Source organism: Saccopteryx leptura, chromosome 1 (assembly GCF_036850995.1).
Source record: "Saccopteryx leptura isolate mSacLep1 chromosome 1, mSacLep1_pri_phased_curated, whole genome shotgun sequence".
Classification (NCBI taxonomy): Eukaryota; Metazoa; Chordata; class Mammalia; order Chiroptera; family Emballonuridae; genus Saccopteryx; species Saccopteryx leptura.
The window spans coordinates 31570369-31596461 of NC_089503.1; the positions used below are offsets into that span (position 1 = coordinate 31570369).

At 39.3% G+C, this 26093-nt stretch overlaps 1 protein-coding gene across 2 annotated transcripts; it reads right to left on the minus strand.

Moving 5' to 3' along the window:
• Positions 1-8975: 8975 nt before the first annotated feature.
• On the minus strand, positions 8976-24184 carry ARL14EP (ADP ribosylation factor like GTPase 14 effector protein). 2 transcript variants are annotated; one of them, XM_066364028.1, is made up of 4 exons: positions 24090-24184; positions 16829-17326; positions 14842-14969; positions 8976-11948 (listed from the first exon to the last, which is right to left on the minus strand). In XM_066364028.1, exons 2-4 carry the CDS (start codon positions 17252-17254, stop codon positions 11720-11722), a joined length of 783 nt encoding a protein of 260 aa, XP_066220125.1. In that variant the 5' UTR covers positions 17255-17326; positions 24090-24184; the 3' UTR covers positions 8976-11719. The 2 variants fall into 2 exon arrangements, with proteins under 2 accessions (XP_066220125.1, XP_066220129.1); XM_066364032.1 differs by having other exon boundaries at positions 24041-24140.
• Between the last annotated feature and the right edge of the window lie 1909 nt (positions 24185-26093).

Here is a 26093-nt window from a genome sequence, read left to right on the forward strand (position 1 = left end):
GTGAAGCAATTTTTTTCCTTGGTGCTAGATTAAAAAAACAAAACAAACAAACAAAGACCCCTGAAGTTTGTTGGTTTATATTTAGACCCTCTTTAAGTTCTATTATCCAGAAAGTTCTGGAGGGCCATGCCCTGATGGGGCCCACGGGTCTGAAACATAGTTCCCGGTGCTCCGGGCCATGCAGACAGGAACTGCGCATGAGGTAGGGCGCCAGGAAGGCGAAGGAGACCTGGTTAATCCAACCGTGGTCAGCGTCTGCTCCGGCGGCCTTTGCGTAGCTGCTCACAGGGGCTCTTCATTTCCAGTTTTGTTCAGAGGGGATTCTGCTGATACTATTTTCCCTCTGAAGTTTCTGTCTACCTGGAACACTGTGAAAACCTTTGAAGGGAAGCATTTAACTAACACTCCGATGTGGAGTTTCAGATTCATTTTGGATCCTCTTGACCTCCAGGTCTGAGGGGTGGGGGTAGAGTTGGATGGCCCAGCCAAGAGAACCTCACCCCTGCCCAGATGTGGGTACCTGGGCTCTCCCTGGGCCTCTGAGATGTACAAGAACCCCAGCCTGTGCTGGTCCATTCCTCCTTGGAACACAGACACAGGCACACAGTCACTGATAGCCGGGGTGGGGGGGAGGCTGTCCTTTTCTCCCACTCCCAAAGAATCACGCTTTCCTTCCTGTGTCTTTTTTTTTTCACTGGGAATCCATTTCACAGTAGGATCTGATGTCTATTTCCTCACTCCAAATTTCTGAGTTGAAACAGTAAGCAAAGTCAGGCTGGAATTAGGTAACTAGTCATTTATTCTGCTCTTTAATAATAACTGTTAGAGTTGATTGAGGGCTTCTTCTATACCAAACACTGGGCTGAGCAAAGTTTTGTAAACATCATCTCAATCATTACAGCAATTGCATGAAGTCCCCTCTCCCCCATTAAATTATTCTCATGTTAAGGAAGCAAAAACTGAAGGTAAGAGTTGTCAACAGACCTGCCCAAAGTCCTCCAACGGTGGGCCACAATCCATTGAGCTGTATGTTATATGTTCTATGTGACAAGGAAGGGTTACCAATCATTACATAACAACTCGTGCAACCTTTTGTCATGCTATTGTCATGGTTATAGAAACAATACTGTTCAATATAGGAAATTTGAAAATTGTAGAGAAAATGATAGAAGAAATGAAAAATGACATTATATCAAAGATTAGTTTTCTTAACATGGGGTACCTCTCTCACTCTGTTTCTCTGTTTTACTTTGCTTTATTCACAAATTTGAAATTATCCTATTTATCTTGTTTTGTATTTTCCTTAAAAGAATTTTTTTTTTTTTAATTTTAACATTATGTTAGTGTACTTCCCCAGGTCATTAAAAATTCTCCAAAAACCTTATTTGGTTACATTACATTGATAGTTAAATTTTATACCATTTAGTTGTTTAGCTGTTTTCCTCTTGTTGGAAAATTAGCTCACAAATTTTGCTTTTATGTGACAACATCCTTACACAAAATTTCTATTTGTAAATGTCACTGGCTGTGGTGTTGTCATCTGGGGGTGATCTCCCTCTGAAGAGCAGAGTCATCATTTACATGTTCCGGTTGCTTAGTCACCACGACCTCCATGGGTTGATGGAGCCATTACATCCCAGGTGGGAGCTGACACAGCAGGACCTGGGGTGTGAGTGCCCAGACCAAAGGCCACCGATAGGCAGAGTGATGAGCAGTTACTGCCTCCTGTGTGCGATGCTGCTCTGGGCTCAGCCTGGAGGGTTTCCCGAAGGACACGGGGATGAGCACAGTGGAGAGAGCCATGAGGATTGGCGGCGAGGGGGCGGGGGGGGGCTTCCGTCCTGCACCTCTGAGCGCTCGGTGCTGGCTGCCGCGGACAACTGTGCGACTCTCCTTGGCATCTGCCCTGACATCCCCGGCTGTGGCCTGGTGGGGCCCCCACTCTGGACACGGCATTTCCGGCCGCCCCAGGCCTTCGCCTTCCTTTTGCAGCTGACTTCCTACCCATCAGCGAGAAAAAAGAGGACCGTGAACAAATCACTGCCTTTTAATCCCTTTTCCCAGCCTTCCTCCCCAAAACCTTATTCTTTCTGGGTCAGACTCACTTTCTCCTCTCAAATAAGAAAGGAAGAAACTGACTTTTTTTTTTTTTTAGCAGAGAAAAGAAAGGAAAGAAAGTAGAAACATACCTACTAGACTCCAATACCGATTTTATCTCTGGCTTTACAATTTCTTTTTATATTTTATCAAACAAAACTTAGTGAATACGTGATATGTGCCAAGTACTGTGATGCAACACAATAGAACTGACCAAGGCTTATCTTAAAGGCAAATTTCATATAACTTTGCTCAGATTGGCTGCTTATTTGGAAATTTAGAATATTGCCATTTAGTGAGCATCTGTCTGTTTTAGGCTCTTAACCTGGCAAATTTAATCCTCACAGTATCTCCACTATAGAGCTACCATTATTCCCATTTTGCATGCAAGGAAATTGAGGCCTCTAGAAACCAAGTCGTTGGTCTGAATCACACAGTGTAGGAAGTAAGAGAGACAGCATTCAAACTGAGGTGTATCTGACACCAGAGCCCACGTTGTTTTGTCTGGGTTATGAATACTTACAACTGAAGTATGGACTAATTCTGGACTCTTCCACTACAAGCTTGTTCTTTGATAGAATATTTGATTTCCTGCTGAAAGAACAACTTATATAAAAATGAGATGGTTGAGAAAGAAAATTCTTCTCTTCTCCACAGAACATTTAGAAGAAACATTTTTCTTCTAAAGCACTTAAGCAAATAGCACTTTAACTCTACCTCAAGTAATTTGGTTTCTAAATGGTTATTGGTTCTAAAGCAGGCTAGAGAAAGTTTTACTGAAAGTTTATAGTGAAACATCGCCCTCTTCTGGACATATAAGCATCATCTAATGGAGATGGATACAAAGAATTTTTTCAAGTTAGAACTCAAGTAAAATTCAATTATGTGCCCAATGGCACCGAAAGCTGTTGTCATTTATCAGGGATATAATTTACTCTTCATAGTGACTCCTCATAATGGAAGCAAAAAAAAAAAAAAAAAAGAGCCAAAACATTTCAGAACTGGCAGAGCAATAATTTTCCACCCATTTTTATGGAGGTGGCAGAGTTGGGGAAGGAGGTAGATAAAAGCTTTAACTACAGGACATGCTTTAACTGATCTATAACAATACATAACTATAATAATACTCTAGTAATAAACTATAATCATACCTAAACCATCAGAATCAAATAGCTCCAGTGAATCCTGAATAGGAATAACATCCTGTGTATAAGATAAATGGAGAAAGAATATAGTGAATACATTATACAATAGGTCAGCATTTGCACTTTGGAGTCAATAGACCTCATTTGATTTCCTTTTCTTCCATTTATAAGCTGTGTGACCCTAGGCAACTTATTAGACTCTTTGAGCCTGTTTCTATATCTGTTAAATCATAACTATAAAAGTAGCAGCTTAAGTGAAATAAGCCAGACTGGGAAAGACAAGTACTGCACAGCATCACTTAGATGTGGAACTTAAAAAAAAAAAAAAGTCAAACTCTTAGAAATAATGAGTGGAAAACTGTTTTTTTCAGAGGCCAGGGGGTAGGGGAAATAGAGGTTGGTAAAGGGGTATAAACTTTCAGCTGTAAGATGAGTAAGTTCTGAAGAGCTAATGTAAAACATGATGGTTATACTTGATAGCACTGTATTGTAAAACCGGAAGAAAAGTCCCAGCTAAGTAGCAATTAGGTGGGAAGATCTAATAGATTTTCCCACCAGTGAAAGTGAAATGAGAGAATACCTAACGATGGTAACGCATTGCTATTAAACTCAATACGTGTAGACTGATATTTCATTATTAGGTCTTTGCCAATTATTAATTTTATAGAGCCAGCCAGTAGGGAAGCACAAAAGTCAACAATGTAGAAATATAAAAATAATTTCTTCCTCTGAAGTGTCCTTATTTTTACAGGAGTTCTGACTAACGGCAAAGGTTTAGCAAAGCAAATAGTTCTTTAAATTATCTACATTTTAGAGTGTCTACTTTTTCAAGGAAACCAATGCTATCCACATTCAATGTTTTTCAGCAGAAATCTCAAAAATATGTGAAACTCATGGCATGAATAACCTATACTTTTTCTAATTTTAAAATGGAAAAAGGGCTTAAAAATCCACCAATATAATAGGTCAAAAAATTGAAAGCATTTAAATACCTTTATCATAAGTAAGAATTCTAGCTCTGTAAAATACTATCAAGTCTCAGGAAGTCAGTTGACTTCTTTCTTGGCCCTCCTGCCCCTGGAAAGTGGCACACAGGGCACTTGAACGGTGCCAGGTCCCCTCCGTCTGGTGGGAACCCCGGCGTCACACTCCCCCTTCAGTCACACGGAATTACATCTCGTAAGAAGGGCACAGGGAACAAGAACCACACAGCTCTTACTGCTGAAATGTAACTTTCCTGGCAATGTATCATAAATCACAACTTTGAGGCAATTATATACCTTTAGCCCGACAAGTTAATTAATTCAGACTGAGCTGTTAAAAATCTCTGATCATTTCACCTACAACTGAATTCTAGCTGTGAACCATAGACTCACAGAGAGACTCCTTCAAGTAGTCAGTTTCCAAACACTATGAGCTTTAAAAGCAAGTAATACCAACAGGATACAGAAGTCAAAAATGACTAAGCTACCGGTATATATCCATTGACTCACCTAAGGATACAAATAGTAAAAAAAAAAAAAAAAAAAAAAATCTAGTGAAGTGTTTATACTCTGATTGAGAGCCAGGGTCTTTCTGAGAGCCAATTTGGAATGGAGACTAATCAGGTTTTTGTATAAGCCAGGGTTCTCCAGGGGGAATGAACGTCAGAAGATGTAGATATGGACAGAAAGTTTTATTGTAAGGAGTTGGCTCACAAAATTGTGGGGGCTGGTGAGCCCCAAATCTGCAGTCTGAGCTCCAAGGGAAGAGCAGCTGTGGCAGGCAGCACGAGTCTGAAGGCAGTCTGGAGGCGAATGCCTCCTTCCTTGGGGTCATTGGTGTATTTTTGAAGCCTTCAACTAATTGGATGAGGCCATTTCACATGATGGCAGGCGAGCTGCTTAATTCAAAGTCTGCTGATTTAAATGGTCATCACATCTAAGAAATACCTTCACGGAAACATCGAGAGTCACATATAACCAAACACTCGATACCATGGCCCAGCCAGGTTGACACACAAAATGAACCACCACTGTTATCTACTTGAATTCTGAATAGTCCCTACACTGAGCCAGAGGTGGCCTCTCAATTCTCAGCCCAACCCCAGGCGGATCAAATAAAATATCTGGAGGTGAGACCCAAGTAAAGTTGTTTTTGGATGTTCCATGGGTTATTCCAATGTGCATACAATGTTGAGAGCCACCCTTGTGGAGCAGTGGTTTTTCAAGTGTGGCTTCCAGATGGGTCACTTGAACCTCACCTGCAAACTTGATAAAAATGCCAATTATCTGCCCCTAACCCAGACCTACGAAAATGCAGCAGCATAACATTATGCCTCCAGTCTCTTTGAACTAAGACGGGCAGGGTATTCTTAGTAAAGCTCTTTAGGTGAACAAACTAACTCCTTGTTAAGATTTTCTTTAGTAACAAAGTGTTTGTTGGAAGCACACATACAAAAATAAGAGCATGGTCAGGCTTCATTGAGACTAAGACACAACAGATGGACAAATCGCATAGCAGTTCTGGTGACTCAGTGGCAGCTCCAGCAGTTGCTTCCAAAGTGTTTTAGAACCCTAGGGTTTCATTAGAGTGCCTCAGCTATTCTGTCATCTCCTCTTTCTTTATACAAATCACGTTCTTTCTCCCTTACCTTGTTTAAATTCCTGAACTAGATTGACATAGTTAATCGCCTTCGTCACTTGGACAGTTTTTCCTTTAACATTTGCCCAACCTAGAAGCTTCTGGCCCTGATAAAGATTAGCTGTCCTTGGTCAGCTCCCCCACCAAACCCAGTCAGCTGGGACCAGGGGAACATGAAATTCAGAGTGTTAAGGACCTCCTATGTCCGATTCTTTAAAAGGTCTGGGAGCCTCCCAACGAGAGCGGTGGGGGCCACACAGTGCGAGGCTTGGTCGCACGGATCTTGAGCTGCTCTCTGACCCTTAAATCCATGTCTAGTTCTCTGATACAAAAAGACATCAAGGAAAAAATATGCATTTGTTCAACTATACCTTCTGGGATGAGTTGTAAACTTTTATAGAAAAATTTTAGAAATATTTCTTTTTCATTTCAACATTTCCAATAAAGAAGTCCTCTCGTGGCCCAATTTCGGAATGCGATGGGCCAATTTTGGAGTGAAAATAATCTGATTTGCATGCCCAAATAGTAGGGTTTGTATTTCATGCAGAAATTCTCTTTGCATAATCTCATTCACTAAACCATAGTGACTAGAAGCTTGTTGGCATTTTTTAAAGTCTCATTTTACCAAACAGAAAACAAACAAACAAAGAAACAAACAATCACACTCTCTCCAGTCTTTTCAGATTGGCAGTCTAAGCTGTTTGTAAGTGATCTGACTTCACTTATTACACTAAACTGAAAACAGTAAAATCCAATCCAAATCAAGAGGCGAACTAACGTTTGGGGGATTGCATGAGATTAAAAACCTTAACCATGCCACAATTCACTGACCACCCTGAACCATTTTACCTATTTTGTGCCAAAATTGATTTTGTACTTTACCCAGAATCTTGTATAATCCTTCTACAGGGCACTAGTATTGCTATCACTTTATCTTATGCCACCAATAACTATTAATATATACAAGTAAAGACTACCTTGCAGTCCAAATCATAAATTTCAGCTACCAGAATAGAAGACAATTGAAACTAGTTAAAAAATTTAAACTAATTTAATTTAGATTTATCAAATTGTTCTGTTTGTTGATAACAGAGATATTTACAGAGCTAGTATTTATATCTTGAATTGTTTTAGGTCTTCAATTAAAGCCTAATTTGTTTTCAAACTTAATTTTTGATATTTTCTCTTGATAAGACAAAGATCCTGAAACCTGAGACAAGGTCTGGCTTTTATTTTACTTCATTAAAGTACAATATGCCCTCACCTCAAAATGTGACTCTGAAAAGAATTGGGTATAAAAAACGGTATAAAAATGATCATCCAGCCTGACCAGTGGTGGCACACTGGGTGGCACACTGAGCTGGGGTTCTGAGGTGCCAGGTTCCAAACCCGGAGGACAGTGGCATGAGTGCAGGCTCATCCAATTTGAGCGTGGGGTCAGGGGCTTGAGCCCACATGTCTCTGGCTTGAACAAGGGGTCACTGGCATTAACTATGAGATGGATGCTTCCTCCCTCCCTCCCTCTTTCCCTCCCTCCCTCCCTCCTTCTTCCTTCCCTCCCTCTCTCATCTAAAAAAACAAACAATAAATACACATACACACACAGTATCATCTAGCATGTTTACAGTGAAAATCATGAGCCTAAAACTTTCGTTTTCAGGTATTCGCTGTTGAAGTTGGGAGTTTTAAGTTTTGGCAGTTTTAGCAACATTTGCAAATATTTTATTTTTAGTAAGTCCATCTATCTAAAAAGCATAACCTGGAAAGACTATGGCAACTTTTTAATGAACACATTTGTTTGCTTGCAGTGATAGCAAATGAGAATATTGGAGTTTCTAATTATTAAGTACCTAACAAAAGAAATTACCACACAGTTTCAATCAAGGGGGAAAACAATACAGTTCAGTTGTGCCAATTCATAGGGCTGTAGTTAAATACTTTCAAATTGCATTTAAAGATATAACATTACTAACCCAACTGCTTTATCTGGTAAATTTCCTTCATCTTCTAGAAGTTATCTTGGTAAACTATCTCTGAACTGTGCCATCACAAAAAAAATCTCCAAGTTGGGATCCATATTCTGCAGAAGTGGATTACACCTTTCAAACTGAGTGTTCAAAATGAAGTGTTTGACAATTTTTTTAAATGCATAGGTAAAACATTATTTTCCCAAGTCTCTCCACTTTATAAAAATAAATGACCAGAAACCCCAAAGTGCCTATGCTTACTTTCGTATCCCCACTCATATTCTTGAAAAATAAAACCGAACATGGTTGCTTTCCGCTGGGCAAGCCCTCAGAAGTCTTTCTACTTTGAGAAATTTGTAAAAAAAACTTCCCACTTCAATGTAATTACCAGTGTTTATAGTTTAATCTAGATGGGATTAAGTGTACAGGAGTAGCCGCAGAGTCTATTTTCACGAAGATACCAGCAGATGTCAGCAAAAACTAAGGCAGTGTCCTACGAATCAGTACAAGGATGTTAAGCTATTTCTAGCAGAGTAACCATAGTGAAATAGAACATCTCTAATTACCTAAACCTTTTCCATTCTAGACACCTGTTTTCTACACTATTTGGAAGTGGCAGGGTGAGAATGAGAGGCCACAGTAGCCTGATTCTTCATAACAGCTCTCTCAAAGGTCTGAACTGCTCCGATTCTGTTTAACAAAAACCATCTTCAACATTTTATTACAAATCAAACTACACTTCAGAATTCAGACAGCCATCTTTAGTTTAAAAAAATCAACTGTTTTAGAGAATATTTCATATTACTCAGCAACTCTAAAACATGTTCAGGGATTCTGAACATGCAGTATTAGTGAGTACATGAATATATTTTTATATTCATAAAAGTATTCTTTTAAAATAATGGAGATAGTTCATAGCTTTCATCAGGTTCTCAAAGGGGTCTCTGACCTCCAAAAAGTTAAGAACCATGCTAGAACTTACTAAAATTATATTCTCTGTATTAATAAATCACTCTACATATGTATGTTTCAAAATCCATCTGCTAAAAATTACTTAGTTGAACCCATGCCAGGCAAGCAGTTTTGAAATAGGCTGTTATATAGAACTAGATGTAATATTTTAAACACAGAAGAATCTTACAAATAGGGAAAAGATCACACGGGACGCCATTTCTTTTATTCAAATACATGCATTTTTACTTTAATGTTTGGAACCAACATTACATAAGATCATTGTTTTTGGCCTTACATGAACTTCTCCACCGGGAGCCACGTAAAGCAGAAGTTATATGTTTATATAACTTTTATTTTGCTTTTTACAGTAAGAGCATTCTAAAATAATTTAGCCACCTTGAATTATATACAAAATGTAAAGGGTCTTGACATTTTAATTACATACTTCCTGTATCTCTAAAATTTTGTATTAAAAAACAGTAAGTGAACTTGTGTTTTCCAAAACACAGCTTTTATTACAGGCTACTCTAAATCAGATATCTTTCTCTGTAAACATTTTGCATGCTCATTAAAAATTTGGCCTCCTAAATAGGCATAATAAAACAAATAATACAGCATAGTTGTTCTCCAAGAAATTTTCCCTTAAAAGATTTAATTACCATCACTGAGAAATGATGCAAAAATGTTCTACCATGTAATGCTGAAATATAATTTGAATTTTAAAGTCATTAATTCCATTGGAAAGATATTCCTATTTTAAACAAAAATATCTCTAAGACTTTAATTTGTCCCTATGAAGAGTCTAAGTAATATCCTAAATCATACTTAGAAGTAACAAAAATGATGGTAATAATGCAATTAGACCTTAATGATCTTGGAATTTCCGATAAAACAGGAGTATATGTTTAAGTCCTTTATAAGAAAATATTTCCTTAATTCAGAAATAAATCCAGCATGTGAGGTAAGTATGTAAAGCTAAAATACTCTTCTCACCCGTGCTCTCCTGGAACATACAAATCAAGGAGTTTTGATTGGCTATACTTCTGAGAACTAGGTCAGTGAACATTTAATTTCAAGGATGAAAACAGCATCTTACCAAAGTAAATCAGTCTTTTAAAGAGATACTAAAAGTATACAGAAATAAAAATAAACCTCTAATGGTCAATAAAAGTGGCAGTATAAATTTATAGTATTGATGGCTAATAAAATATTTCAAATTGTTTAAAGCTAATTTGATTAAGCTAAAGTACTATAGAGCGGAGAAAACAAAATAAAAACCTAGTTTAGTGGCAAGTGTCCTAGGTGAGGAAAGATTTTAGACAGAATAACAGGTAGCTGTTTTAAGAAGAGCAGACATTTTCACCCCCCACTCCAAACATCCCAATTCCAGCATCAAGTTTCAGTTTCCAAATTAATTTATACTGTCAACCAGTGTTTCCACACCTTTTTAAAAGTTATTATTACTCCTGCCCTCCAAAATTATTACTTCTTTAAGGAGTCTTTTTTAGTCTTTTTAATCCTAATCAAAATCTGTATATATATTTATGCATATTCATGGTTTACAGAGAGTAATATTTTCACCAAGAATACAGTATAAACAATGAAAGGTTTATAGTATTAAAAGATATTTTTTGAAAAGTTTAAGTGGGGAGAAGAAATAGCATAGTATAGATATGGTAGATTATTATCAAAATATGTTTAGCACTCAACCTCTTAGTATATAATAAAATTAATTTTTCCTGAAGCAGACACTGCTATCATCTATAGACAGCCCTTTCCTTGCATGACAGAATAGGGCCATATTAAATGGCCATTCAAAGCAATCTTTTAAAATAATGGAAAAAATTCATTGTTCTGTTCAATTAAAATTTAAATTAAAAAGTACTTAGTATACTGTAATTTAAAAGACTAGAAAGATTGAGAATTAAGAATATTATTTTATCGTAAAAAACTAATCGAGTAGTTTGAACAGTGCTTGCCTTTTTTTTGTCAAATAACTGCACCAATGTTTTTCAACCAGTGATCCGCTGATTGAAAACCACTGACTTATACCGTGCAAACTGCCATTCTCCTCTATCTCTGGATTAGTTTCCACCATTGCATCATTTGTACTTTCAATGTTGCAAAATAGTTCGGCAATCTCCTTTAATGCGAGGTATTTTTAGCATCACTTTCTCGGACACAGTCATCCTTTCATCACAAGCACTTGCCTCATTTCCGTTCTGGGTTTGCCTCCACTAGGCTCCCCTGGCTGCGGAGCTAGAGGCTCTAGAGGGGCAGCAGTGTCCACATGCCCAGGACCAGCGATCCGTCTACAATTCCGTGAATGCTCAACTCAAATCTCACTTCCAGCGTTAGTTTTCATTTCTTCGCCCATTCTTTTCATTATCTACTTTTATATATGTCACATGCGGGACAAGGAAACAATACACCTGTATGCTTTGCTGTCCGTGAGTGAAATGATTAACAGCTGTGCAGTGATCAAATCACTAGCAGAATTTGATGTAAGTGATGTGATTGGTCATTGATGATGAAATATATGTGTTACTCACAGTGACTTACAGATTGAAGAGCTGGCAGGAAAATTTGTACTTCATTGTAATGACTCACAGTTAATCCACGTGGTAACTGAAATTTGAACTGTGCTGTTAGAGAATTGGTGTTAATAAACTAAATCACTGTCGTCGTTTGCGCATATGCAAATTGTGCAAATTCAGGACTGCCTAAACCTTACCTGTTTACTTGACCCAGATAGGCTTAAAACTGACTGCTGAAATAGCCCATTTAAATTTATAAAACTAGCGCACACTGAGTGCATGTTGAGGTGGTTTTAAAACTTTTGTCATTTGGCCATCAACTTTAAAATGTATCTCAGAATGACAGAATTTTAGGAACAGAGAGTGTACTTTAAAGATCCCAGTCTGATACCACAAATTATCCAGCATGTTTATTATGAATTATTTCTCCTCCTTCGATTTCGATTTGCTCATAGAGCCACTTGCGGTCACAGCGGCACTCGGCCCCACACTTGGTAGAGCCGCAGGCAGGACAAGCATAGAAACACCCCAAGCAGTCCTCGTCCAGGCAGTCGCAGAGGTCCATGCCGCTGAAGATCAGGAGGCCCTGGCTATCGTAGACCTTACTCTTCGCCGGGATCACTTGTCTGTAAAATAAACACATGGTGAATTACACCTCAGACACATATGATTTTTGAATATTTAATTGAAAATAAGGCAACTAAAAAATTTAAGGACATAACATATTCTGAATTAGGGATGAAGTCCTACCAAGCTCGTATATAATGTACCAGACTCAAGGCTACTCTAAGCTAGTAGTGTATAAACTCCATGTTAGAAGGGACCTCACTCTAAAGTGTTGAGACAAGTACAAAAAACTTGAACATGACTCTCATAGTCCATTTAAAATCAACTCAGCAAAGCAATGAGCAAGAACTCTGTCCAAAAAATAAGTTTATTTCTGTGAAAACTTTCCCTTACCTTTAAAAAAAGGAAAAGAGCCCTGGCTGGTTGGCTCAATAGTAGAGCATTGGCCCAGCATGTGGAAGTCCCAGGTTTGATTCCCAACCAGGGCACACAGGAGAAGCGCCCATCTGCTTCTCCACCCTTCCACCCATCCTTCTTCTCTATCTCTCTCTTCCTCTCCCGCAGCCAAGGTTCCATTGGAGCAAAGTTGGCCCAGGTGCTGAGGATGGCTCCATGGCCTGTTTCAGGCGCTAGAATGGCTCCGGCCACAATGGAGCAACACCCCTGATGGGCAGAGCATCGCCCCCTGGTGGGTATGCCGGGCGGAGCCTGGTCGGGTGCATGCGGGAGGTGTCTGACTGCCTCCCCACTTCTAACTTCAGAAAAATACCCCCCCAAAAATAAAAAATAATTAAAAATAAAAAAAATTAAAAAAGGAAAAATAATGGCTAGTTAATGGTGTTTTTTTTGTTTGTTTTTGGCTACCGATTGCTTTACTGCTTTGTGAACAGTTTTATTTTTATTATACTCTACTACCCTATTGATTTTTATAATGCAACTACTCTATTTCTTGTTATTTAATGGACTCTTTCAAATCTGGCTTAAAAATACCTAAATGACTCAACAGAAAACCTTAACAGATGGAATAAATGGCATCTATAAAAAATTCTGAATAATTATACTAACATTTTTTGTCAATTTGTATGTTAGAAATGCTCAGTTTAAAAAGCCATAAACAATTTAGTTTCCTCATTCATTCTGTTGACTGTACTGTAACTATTTCCATTTTATACCTACAAAATTTCTCATAAAATTTACTTTTTATTTATTTATTGATTTTCTTTTTACAGAGACAGAGAGAGAGTCAGAGAGAGGGATAGACAGGGACAGACAGACAGGAACGGAGAGATGAGAAGCATCAATCATTAGTTTTTTGTTGCGCATTGCGACACCTTAGTTGTTCATTGATTGCTTTCCCACATGTGCCCTGACCGTGGGCCTTCAGCAGACCAAGTAACCCCTTGCTTGTGCCAGTGACCTTAGGTCCAAGCTGGTGAGCTCCGCTCAAACCAGATGAGCCCACGCTCAAGCTGGCGACCTCGGGGTCTCGAACCCGGGTCCTCGGCATCTCAGTCCAACGCTTTATCCACTGTGCCACTGCCTGGTCAGGCCATAAAATTTACTTTTTTTCCTGACCAGGTGGTGGCACAGTGATAAAGCATGGAACTGGGACAGAGGACCCAGGTTTGAAACCCCAAGGTCACCGGCTTCACTGTGGGTTCACCTGGCTTGAGCACAGGGTCATTGCCTTGAGCATGGAATCATAGACATGACCCCGAGGTCACTGGCTTGAGCAAGGGGTCACTGGCTCAGCTGGAGTCCCCGGGTCAAGGCATATATGAGAAAGCAACCAATGAACAACTAATGTGCTGCAACTATGAATTAATGCGTCTCATCTCTCTCCCTTCCTGTCTTGTCTCTCTCTCTTGCTTAAAGAAAAAAAAAATACTTTTTAACTGTCACTGATATAGCAGATATACCAATAACATAATATCAATGCTTTTCAAAAAAATCCGTTATGTTAATTCATAGTATAATTTATTTAAATTATTTTATTTCTCATGCCAAAAAATATCTTGTTCACTTCACTGATACTTTCTCTTTTTTTTTTTTTTCCACAGAGAGAGTCAGAAAGGGACAGAGAGGGACAGACGAACAGGAAGGGAGAGAGATGAGAAGCACCAATTCTTTGTTGCAGCACCTTAGTTGTTCATTGATTGCTCTCATATGTGCCTTGACCCTGGGGCTTCAGCAGAGTGAGTGACCCCTTGCTTGAGCCAGCAACCTTGGGTTCAGGCTGGTGAGCCTTGCTCAAATCAGATAAGCCCGTGCTCAAGCTGGAGACCTCGGGGTCTTGAACCCGGGTCCTCTGTGTCCTAGTCTGATACTCCATCCACTGAGCCAGTGCCTGGTCAGGCTCTTTTTTTTCACTGATACTTTCTTAGAAACAAATATTTACAGTTGAAAAAAACCATCTTAATTTTTTTTTTGAGACCCTCAGACGTTCCTACCAATTCCAGATTATCCAATTTAAAATATTTATCCAGAAAATTCAAAACTTAAGAGAATGGTAGGTGTAAGGCCAGGGGCAGCCACTGCCATTGTAGCCATTCACATGCAGGTTCTCATTAAATTCAGGCGGACAGTAAAGAAATGGCGGAGTCGGAGGATGGTGGGCCATTCTGTTTATTGGTGTCTCACCAAGACAGGCAAGCCACAAGAAAAGCCATGGAGGGCAAGGGAGCAGGGAGGGGAGGAAGAAGAAATCCTCCTGCTCCTCTCAGTGGTGGGGGCAGAACCTCCCTTCCAGTAAACAGCAGCAAGACAATGGCCCCTCCCAATCAGGAAGGTGACCTGCAACCTCACAGACCACTGTATCTGGCCTTGCCCAGCCCCCAATGCAAACAAGCGAGCAAACATATACATCATATTTACAAACTTATTTGACCAATAGTAGGGAGTACAGATGCGAAGCAGAAGGTCAACATGTGACTTAAGTAACACACAGCCTACCTGTCTGAACCAGAGGATGCATTTTTTGTAAGCCTTCTTTTTTCTCTTTTACCAGTCTCTGGAGCAAATTCAGTTTGCTTTCCTGGGTTTGCAAATTGTAATGACTTCAAAGCCTTAGCAGTTCTTCCCTGAGTAACAGTAAACAGATTATCAACTTAAATCCTGACATTAGATCACTATATTATTTCACTTAATGTTCATTCAGATTGTTCCTTAACCTGTTCCAGAGACAGTCTGGAACTCACATAGAAGAGAAATGGTTTTAGAGCCCCAATACAACTAAATTTATTCAACCCTGGACCATATTCAAAATTTATTGGCTAATTTACAAACAATATTTTCATTCTCTCATCTTAGCTTCTGGCACATGAGGAGGAGAGGCGGGCAGGCACGGTGAAACTGCAGCGCTGCTGCCAGCAGAGACTGCTCTATGGCCCAGTGGCACGTAACCGAGGTTCCTAGGAATGATCCTGTCCTTAAGAAAGGTTCCATTATTATTACATGTTTTCAAAGGCAAAGAATATGGGTTCAAGTCTTGAAATGTATTACAAAATGTTGGTGGTTAAGAGTTTAAGTGTGTTACTTGGGGCACAGGGCTTTATCCACACAAGAGCAGTGGGTCCAGTGGAGAGGACACCCTAAGTGACAGCACAAGCAGTGAAAGGACCTGCAGGATAACACTGGGCCCGGGAGATATGCCTGAGGGGAGCACAAAAGGAAAGCACAGCATATGATTTAAATTTTTAATTATTTTTATATTTGGATTATTAATATAATGAAGGATAAAATTGAGAAAAATATTCCAGCAGCACTGGTAAACTGGTTATAAATAGAAATTTTGAGAAGTGGTCCTTTAACATGCTTGTCCTTGTTCTACACCAGGAGTCCCTTAACTTTTTACACAGGGGGCCAGTTCACTGTCCCTCAGACTGTTGGAGGGCCAGACTATAAAAAAGACGATGAACAAATCCCTATGCACACTGCACATATCTTATTTTAAAGTAAAAAAACAAAACGGGAACAAATGCAATATTTAAAATAAAGAACAAGTAAATTTAAATCAACAAACTGACCAGTATTTCAGTGGGAACTAGGCTCCTCTCACTGACCACCAATGAAAGAGGTGCCCCTTCCGGAAGTGCGGTGGGGGCAGATAAATGGCCTCAGGGGCCGCATGCGGCCCACGGGCTGTAGTTTGGGGACCCCTGTTCTACACCAAAGAGAGGTTTATGAACTCTCAAGTTGTTCTGATGTATTTAACGAATCTGAATAGAGCTCTATGAATAAGGAAGAGAGTTATATTTATTAGTTACAATGTACAAATGAGTGCTTTCTGAACACAGGCATTCCTAAAATAAGCTTTAACAACACCAGTAAGAGCTAGGAACAAAGCGAACTCGCAAGCACCTCAAACACCCCCACGAGGACGGGGCAGCGCCACAGGAGGACGGGGCAGCGCCACACGAGGACGGGGTAGCGCCACCCACAGGAGGACGGGGTAGCGCCACACGAGGACGGGGTAGCGCCACAGGAGGAAGAAGAGCTGACATCAGAAACAGGCCACTCACTCCTCCATGTGCCTTTTACAGCAGTTAATTTTCAAGTCCTTAATAAAAAGGGGAATTCATCTTGCTATACATGGACCCGGCATGCCCCACTAAGTTACTATGGTATCAGAAAAGAAACTAAGATAGTTAAACCCTGGCTTTGCCAGAAGTTCTGAAAGCCACTCACTCCTACTGGCTTGGCGCGGGGGAGTTACAGCTTGAGAGTCCTCGCCTATTATGCAATGACTTTCCCAAGCCGATTTTCTTTATCATTCAATCTAGGTGTAAGGAAATAGTTAGAAGCACCATTATTTTCACTTCTCCAACTTTATATTCATTGCATGTTAATTAGTATAATAAATAACGTAAATGATTTCCTTATAGTTAAACAAAAGCCCATGCTATAGAAATGACATAGCAGAAAAAACTACTATACATACATCTGAGTCAGGTTTTCTTTTCTGCCGGTCTTCCGAATCAACATCCACACTTCCATTGATTATCTGTGTACATTTTGGACAAAGCTTCCATCCAGGTACAAGCTGTCTGCCAAATTTTGCACTCAGAAAAGTGGCATCATCTAAGTCAATTACATGCAAATTTTTTTTGGCTAGTTTTTTGTGTATGTTAAATGGGTCACAACATGACTTTTGCAAATCCTCAAATCTGTCAATGTAAATTTTTGCATGATGAAAGCAAATTGTATTGTTCCCAGAAAGTGTCATTCCAGTTCTAAGTTGAAGTAAAAGCATATCATTTGACGACAATTCTTGTAAAGTCTTGAAACCTGTGTGGCGAGTATAGTAGGTTTTATGGCACTCATTTGTGGTACGAAGCTGGACTCCAACTGAACATGGGTCCATCATTCTTGATTCTAGCAAATTTCCTGTTTGACTCTGTGGAGCACTCTTTTTCTAATAAGTCATGAGCTAATCACCCTAAAGAAAACATTAAAGAGAGTCAGATTTGTGCTGCAGACTTTTTATTTGAGAAACTGAAAAGGCATTTGATAAAATTCAATACCTATTTGAAAGAAAAAAAATTCTTGCAAATGATGAATAAAAAAAACTGTATAATAAACATTATTATATTTAATCATAAAATAGAAGCATTTCCCTGTAAAGTTAGAACTACATAATACCTGCCATCACAGCTTCCATTTAACACCATATTAAAAGGTATAAGTAAAAAAGAAAAAAAAAAAAGAAGAAATATTACTCAAAGATGATATAAATAACTACATGGAAAATATGAGATTTTAGCAGACAATTTATTAGAATTACCAAGATAATTCAACAAGGATACTGAAAACCAAAAACACTTTAAGATACCTTTCAAGATATATAAATCTGGCCCTGGCCGGTTGGCTCGGCGGTAGAGCGTTGGCCTGGCATGCGGGGGACCCGGGTTCGATTCCCAGCCAGGGCACATGGGAGAGGCGCCCATTTGCTTCTCCATCCCCCCCTCCTTCCTCTCTGTCTCTCTCTTCCCCTCCCACAGCCAGGGCTCCATTGGAGCAAAGATGGCCCAGGCGCTGGGGATGGCTCCTTGGCCTCTGCCCCAGGCGCTAGAGTGGCTCTGGTAGCGGCAGAGCGACGTCCCGGAGGGGCAGAGCATCGCCCCCTGCTGGGCAGAGCGTTGCCCCTGGTGGGCGTGCCAGGTGGATCCCAGTCGGGCGCATGCGGGAGTCTGTCTGACTGTCTCTCCCCGTTTCCAGCTTCAGAAAAATACAAAAAATAAATAAATAAACAAATAAATAAATAAAGATATATAAATCTTACAAAGGATATGCAAGACTTTTAAGGCAAAAATTATCAAACAGAAAGACAAAAGGACACTTATGTTCTGGAAAGTCTATAGTAAATATGTCAATTTCTCAGGAATGTATCTATAAATTCAATACTATTCCAATCAAAATTTCCATCAGGTATTCTGTCTGCTCCCTCTTGGAATTTAGCAAACTGTTTTATATGGAAGAGTAAAGGTCCAAGTAAGCCAAGAGACTCCTGAAGGCAAACAAAGATATGTATGTACTATAAAGCTATTATACTTAAAACTCTGGTATCAGCAGAATATAGACAAATAGACCCATGAACATAGAAAGGTGTATGACATATGGCATTTTAAATCAATGGATATTACACATTAATGGGAAAAGGATTTAAGGAGAGATGCTTGGAAAACTGCCTAACCATGTGGAAAAAAGGCAGAATAAGAGTTCTTTCTCATAAACAAAAATCAATTCCAGATGCATTCAAGAATTAAACATAAAAAGAAAAACTGTAAAAATATTTACAAAAAAACAGAAGACTGACTTTGTATCACTGGGGCAGAGAAGAATTTCTCAAACAAGAATGCAGTTATCAAACCAAAAGATGGATATATTTATTTGACTTAAGTCAAAATGAAACATTTCTGTATAACTCTAAAAAAGAAAAAAGGACAAAGTTGCAAGCTGTTATTAAATTATCCCAAATATCTAAAAAAAAATTCTGACTTCCACAAGTCAATCAGAAAATAACAAAGAATCCATTAGAAAAGTAAACACATATGAAAGTACAATTCAGGGAGGAAGAGAACAAAAGAGACAATAAAAGTATGCAAAGATAGTCAACCTCCTCAATATCAGGAAAATGCAAATACCATTTCTCAATTGCTGGGCAAAATTTAAATATCTGATAACTGAGTTAATGCTGGCTAAAATGTACCCAACTTTTACATGCTTCTTATACTTTGGTAGGAATGTAAACTGCTACAAGTGCTTTACAATGTTTTTGTCAATTTTTTTGGCAAAATGAAAAAGTGCATTTTCCAGGACCTTGTACCTTCAGTTCCAAGTATCTGTGCCAGGGCAGTGTGCCCCATATTAGCACATTACATACAAGGAATCCCGATAAAATGGCTCGCACCATACAAACAGATTTTTTAAAGAGAAAAGTGGGTTAAGATAAATTAAGGAGTGTTTGTAGGGAACTATCATCAACTTGTAACGACTAATCTATAATAGAATTTTTGGGACACAAGACTAGTTCTCACTATTCAAAGACTTGGGCTACTCTGACCATATTTGACAGACAATATCAAATATAATATTCCATATACTTGTGACTTAGAAAATTTATTTTAGAAATTCTACCTGTCCATAGTACTTTTTACCCATTTGGAAATTCTTTTCCTTGGCTACTGGGGGCTTCTGTTCCTTTGTTTCCCTTTAATCTTGGTTAAATTACTACACAGTTCACAAAAATTTACTAGCAGACTGTGTAAAATGTGCCAGTGAAGTTGAACACTTATTTCTAAGTGATCTTGGACATCTTCCACAATTAAATAAATTCTTTATTTTTGAATTACAATGAACCTGCACTCTTAGTTGTAAAATGTAGAGTTAAAATTGTTTTTTTTTTCTTCAATTTGGCCATAACCCTATCAGTCTTGAAATTGTCCCCTTCTGGTAAAGAGTGGCTTACAAACATTTGGAGCTCTTATCAGACTTCTGAGTTCTGTCCTATAATTTCTGGAAGAACACATGACAGAATTAAAATGTCTGCACAATTATACTGTTTTCTAAGGATCTATCCCGTAGAAGTCATTGTGGTGTTAGAATTATTTACTACTGGAAAAAAAAATATATTATTTACTACTGGAGTCACCAGATACAATACAGAGTGCTCAGTTAAATTTAAATTTTAGATAATACACAAACATTTTCACTTTAATTACATCCCAAATATTGCTAACAAGTAAGCTGCTGTTTGTCTGAAATTCAAATTTAACTAAGTATCCTGTATTTTTATTTGCTAATTCTGGCAACCTCATTTACTATGCAATTTTTTTTCATCTTCCAGTAAGCAGAAATCTTTCTTTGGTGCTAGCTTCAAATTATGTTCCACCTCTTACCTTGTTAAATCTGAACTCGCTATGAACAAATTATGGGTCTTGCCCAGTTAACAATGAAACTGTCCTAAAACAATAGCAGACGGAAGTGACAAAAAGGGAAATAATTTTTTTTATCCCAAAATTTTTAGGAGATGTGGTAACACTGTGTTCCAATATATTGGTTTCTCATTAATACAGCTTTTTGTTACCAGTCTCCTAATTAGTGAAAAAAGTAGAATTAAAAAAAAATTTAACCAAATGAAAAATTTATAGAATTTTTAGGTTACTTCCAGAATTCTCCCCTTTGATGAAAAATGTCCTTTGGGGAGAAGGGTAAAGTACAGGGTCTTATAATTTATAAAGCATTTTCTAAGTTATCTCTTATTTAATGAAAGGAAAATATTTTCATGTACCCCCCACTATGCAAATCAGCAGCTTTACTTGTGGGCACACATACAAATGCCATGTGTCCTTCAACTGTCAATTTTTTGTGCCTATTATCTTCAATTATTAACTATCTATAATACATATGAATGAGTACTAACAGAAGGATTAAAAGACCAAGATGAGCTCATTTCTATCCTCAAAAAGGCCTAGGCCCAATAAAAAAGGTAAAAAGAATTTAAAACAAAAATATAAGTTCATATTATTTAAAAGATTTATAGTAAGGATTAGGTACAGTGATAGCACAAACATCATCTCATTAATCTTTACAACTTTGAGGTACATTTATAGATGAAGAAACTAAAGTTTAGAGAGCTCTAGTTACCAAGGCTAGCACAATGGCTGATATAGCAGAGACAAATATTTAATTTAAGTATTTGCTTAATGAATTCAAACACAAACAAACAAAACACCTAAACCTAGTTTTACTGTATACAAAGAATCCCTGTTATTTAGGTCCTAATGATTTACTCTAGGCTCATTCAGTGTACTCCCCTCAGAGTTTCTAATGCTCTGTCCAGTGTATTTTTTAGATATTTTTTGGAACAATGTAGCAAATTCTTCCAGCTTCCAAACCACATTTGCAGTTTGTCACCATTCCTCTGGTCCTTAAAGGCCAGAGAGAACTAACAAGAGGGTTTTCAGTAACTGAGAAAAATTGTTTCCAGACCAAGAGGAATGAGCAAAATTCTACTTCTATCTTTTCCTGCCCGTGCCCAAATTGTCAAAGGATAACTCCTTCACAAGATGGGTGTTAAGTGATAGTGAAATTGAACTGTAACATTGTTGAAAGCACTTTGACCTCTTTGTATAAAATAAAGCGTGGAATAATGCCATTACTTGGTCTAAATGCTGCAATACCCCAGGTCAAACTACATTACTGTATGGCCAGGAGCCGCCATTGTGGCCATTCACATGCAGGTTCCCATTGGATTCGGGCAGACGATAAAGAAATGGCGGAGTCAGAGGATGGGGGGCCATCCTATTTATTGGTGTCTCACCAAGACAGGCAAACCACAAAAGAAGACAAGGGAAAAGCAGAAAACCAGCTTTTCCCATGAAGGGCAAGGGATCAGGGAAGCCCCTGCAATCGTGATAGCAGGAACTGAGTGAGCCAGCTCCTGGTCTGTCCCACTTTATAGTGTAGAAAACCAAAATCCCTTAATCCAATATACAAACAAGGAAGTCTCCGATACAAAGTCACTTATCCAAGGCATAATTGGATTCCTCATGAGAGTGTACCAACCAGATCATACAATCAGTCAAGGGTGTGGGGAAAAGCTTAGTCCTAAAACCAAACCTTAGGCTACAACGACCTGGCCTGCTTATAGCCTGTCCCCCACACCCAATATAAGTCACAAGCGAGCAAACATATATATCATATTTACAAACTTATTTGACCAACAATTACCTACAAAGTTCTCTTTTTAAAAAACTGATTTCAGAGAAAAAGGAAGAGACAGACAGGAACATAGATCAGTTCCTGTATGTGCCCTGACTGGGAAAGAACCAACAATCTCTGTGCTTCCGCACGATGTTCTAACCAACCAGCTAGCCAGCTTTCACACTGTATGCCTTTTTCTTTTTCTCTGCTTAGAAAGCCCTCTTAAAATGAAGCAGCAGAATTCACTTTCTCTAAAACAAGAGACTTTCAGCAGAACTTACTTTTTCTAAAAGAGTCCCTAACCCTAGCTTTGAGGCTGGTTATGCAGGCTGTGGCCCTGGGCTAGTTCTGAAGGTTGTGGGTATCTCCAGAATGTTTCTCCCTGAATTAATCCTATAGATAAGGTGACCAACTTTTTTACAATAAAAAGGAGGACAAAAATAAATTGAAGAAAGCAGTATTGTAAACAAAAGAAACATTTTATTCATTGCAACAACAATGATAAATGCATAATAAAACATTTGTAATATTTTATATTGTAATTATGCTTGCATGCCTATTAATTTTTAATAATTGTAACAAAAAAGTACTCATTTAGATACAAATATGTCACATCACACGCAATGGATCGACTCTGCATGGATCAAATGCGGACATTTACAGATTCATCTTCCAATATCAAAAAGGACATGTAGGAGGACACTTTTCGAGGGAGGACAGAACTTATAAAAGGACTGTCCCCCCTAAAGGAGGATGATTGGTCACCTTACTATAGATAAGCATTGTTTTACTACTTTGTTTAAACTGCTAGGTCTCCCCTCCTCCCCATACCCCAATCAGTGTGTAATTCTGTCTTTAAAAGCTGTGTTCGGGGCCGCATGATTTGACTGACTTAGGTCTCCGAGCCGTCACCGGCTTTAAAATAAACACTCCTATGTTTGGCTACTTAACTGTGTGGCAAAAGGTCTGTTTCTCGCTGTTCTGATACAACACTGTCAGGTAATGCTAACTTCTCCTTCAAGACTGAGCCAGTGTCTTCCCTTATCCCCCAGCCTTCCCCAAATACTATTGTTATGGGTATCCTTCCTCTGTTTGTACAACACTTTCACTGTGAATTGAAAAGCTCTTACTATTTCTCAGCTGCTGGAAGACAGGAGCGATACAATGTTAGTTTCCGTATCACCCAAAGCAAAAGAGTAGTAACTTCAGGGGCTTCCCTTTTTTACACAGCACTCATCACAGGCTGGTTACCTGTTTTTTCCATTTCGTGTTCAGCCCTGTGAGGTTAAGTCAAAGCTTCTCTAGCACAAACTGACATTTAGTAGACACTTCACAACGTCTTTTAAATGAATAAATACACGATCAGGAACTGTCGGAATCTCACACCAAGAAGACTGCATCTCCCCCAAACAATGTAAATCCCCAGGAGCCTGCAATTATCCCCACCCCGGCCCTGTCACCGTCCCATGCATCAACACGCTTCATCAAAATGTCTCAAAATACCAGATACATACAATCATCTCCTACTGTGTTCAACCAAACTTCTAGGCTTCAGCCTGCAACCAAACATCTAGCGTTGGGAAAGTGCAGGTTAAAAAAGAAAAAAAAAAAAGAGGGAGATATTATGTACGGGGTTCAGGGCCACAATAGCCCGCATCTGAACTAGTACATTTCTAAACCACAGCTTTGAGGGCTCCAGGTCTCGGGAAAAGAAGTGGCAGAAAGCGCGCCGGCCCGGACACGAAGGGCCGCAGACGACCTGCGGTGGGGGTGGGGGCTCCGCGGGGCGGGAGGCCCACCCGACAGTTGGAATTGTCCCTCACGCTTCCGGGCCTCCTCTCGCACGTGTCCCTGGCCTCTGCGACCCGGCCCGGTCCTCCTCCCAGCCAGGGACCCGTCTCCACGACCCCTGTCCTTCCCTCCCAGGCTCCCCCACGGCTCTCTCCACCTTGCGCGAGCTGCTCCACCCGGTTCGAAAACAACCCGTAACCACGCACCACGAACTCGGCGGTCGGGTCCTGCGCGCGCGTCCTCGCACAACCACTGAGAGGAAGGGGAGCGAGAGCTAGAGAGGCTCGGCACTACCATAAAGAGACGTCCGGGAGAAGCCTAGAGCGGCACGGAGCTGGGCTGCCTCGGGGCGGAAAGGGCGGGGAGAATTCTTGGTGAATGAATCAAGGTGAGGCATCCTTGGTTTCTGATGCCTACTGGATTTTTGTCTGTTGTCGAAGCTTAGGGAATTGTTTGGTCCCAGGGGCCAGCTCTTCCAAGATACAGGTTTGGCTAGCTTGGAGTCTATTTGCAAATTTCTAGACTTGATCCGGAAGTCAAATTTTTGGACCTCAGCCTTTCTTATCCCTGAAGAAGTGAATGAATGAGTTAAAAGGACCTCAAGAACAGACCCTTTATTTAAGATCTCACATTTTATTTATTCAAGCCCAAATGTATCTCTTTTAAACTAAAAAAAAAAAAAAAGCTATTTTTATTACCTCGAGTAAAATCTGGGGTCCAGGAAGATGCTTGTAAATGTTGAGTGAAGAAATAACTATATTTCTTGTATCCTTATTGTTTGCCACAGTTTAGGCACTCATTAGTTCTTGAAATAGATTTTATTTATTTAGAATCTGTGAGAGCTCAAGATCCCTTAGAGTAAAGGGTCTCTGGCTTCAACTGTTTTCAGTTTTCAGGTGGGACTAAGAGGGAACCTGACACCACCACCTCCAACTTTTTTTTTTATAACAGCCAAGTGAGAAAATGTAAGACAGAAAAATACGGGCCACCATGGCCCATGCTTGCTAGTAATGCTACACACACTTAAGGTACGTTGTTCTCTGCAATGAGCCTATGGTTCTTCCTACTACCTCCATGCTGCCATGCAACTAGGCAGGGTTTTGCTGCTCAGCGAGTTACTCCAGTCTTAGCACTGGGGAATGAAAGACAAAAACAATGGATAATCTGCTCAACTGTTTATTCAGGAGGTTCCATGCAGTAATTCTTTCCGTAGTTATGTCGTGGTTGCCACTGACAAAAGAATAACACTTATCCCTCCTTTCAAAGAGCTCATAGACTAGAGAGAGAAACAAAGGAATGAAGAGTTCATCACAGCGTGATGTGATAAATGCTATAATGGAAACACAGGTTATCAACAGTTTAAAGTGAGAGTCACTAAGGTGGAGGGGCATTCTGAGAGGAGATTGTTGCTTGAATTCAGCTGTCACATGGAAAACTAACCCGATGCAATGCTGGCCTCCATTGCAAACTCCTAGACCAACTATCCCAGAGCTAATGAAAGAAGACTCACAGACCAAATTAAGATGCTTGAATAACATGGTTTACGGAATTGATTTTAATATGCAGAGAAAAGCAAGGGAAAAGAGTTGGAGCACGTTGACACATTTAGTGGAGGACATCACCTGAATCAAGAGTTAAGCAATGTTCATATGTTCTATCTGCCAAATCAGCCTTTTTCATTGATGATATGTTAGAGTTTAGGTCACGACAAGGAGGAGCATAGGTAAAAAGTGCTTTGGGCCAAAAGCACACACTTTGTTGGATAGGTACAGGGAAACCTGCCTGGACAAAAGCAGAGCTTACTAACTAGCCTGAACAGACATGGATTATTGGTATATATATATATTTTTCTTTTTGGATAGACTATGAGACTAAAATATGTGTCACCTACTGGATGGTTGATTTAGTGGTGACATACTGTCAGCTCAGAGATAGCATAATTATTCATAGCTTAGTTTTTCAACCCCCCCCTTTTTTTTTTTTTACTATAAACAACTCTGGGTTCCATGATATTTTCAATTTATTTTAACTTTGGTATGCCTGATAGTTTACTTAATATATATATATTTAACACAATTCTGCCTATGTTTCAAAAGCACATGCTCACTCAAGTTGTCTGTAGGAATTTTGCATTTATCTCATAAGCTACTAGTGTACTTAACCTTTTTTTATGAGTTTCATTCACCCTTAAGGAAACTGCATGGAATTCA

Coding starts and splice junctions, on each gene's coding strand:
- ARL14EP (XM_066364028.1), bottom strand. CDS start 17,254: ATGATGGACCCATGTTCAGTTGGAGTCCAGCTTCGTACCACAAATGAG. Junction 14,970..16,828: donor AAAGAAAACCTGACTCAGAT/GTATGTATAGTA, acceptor ACTGTTACTCAG/GGAAGAACTGCTAAGGCTTT. Junction 11,949..14,841: donor GCATCCTCTGGTTCAGACAG/GTAGGCTGTGTG, acceptor TTTATTTTACAG/ACAAGTGATCCCGGCGAAGA.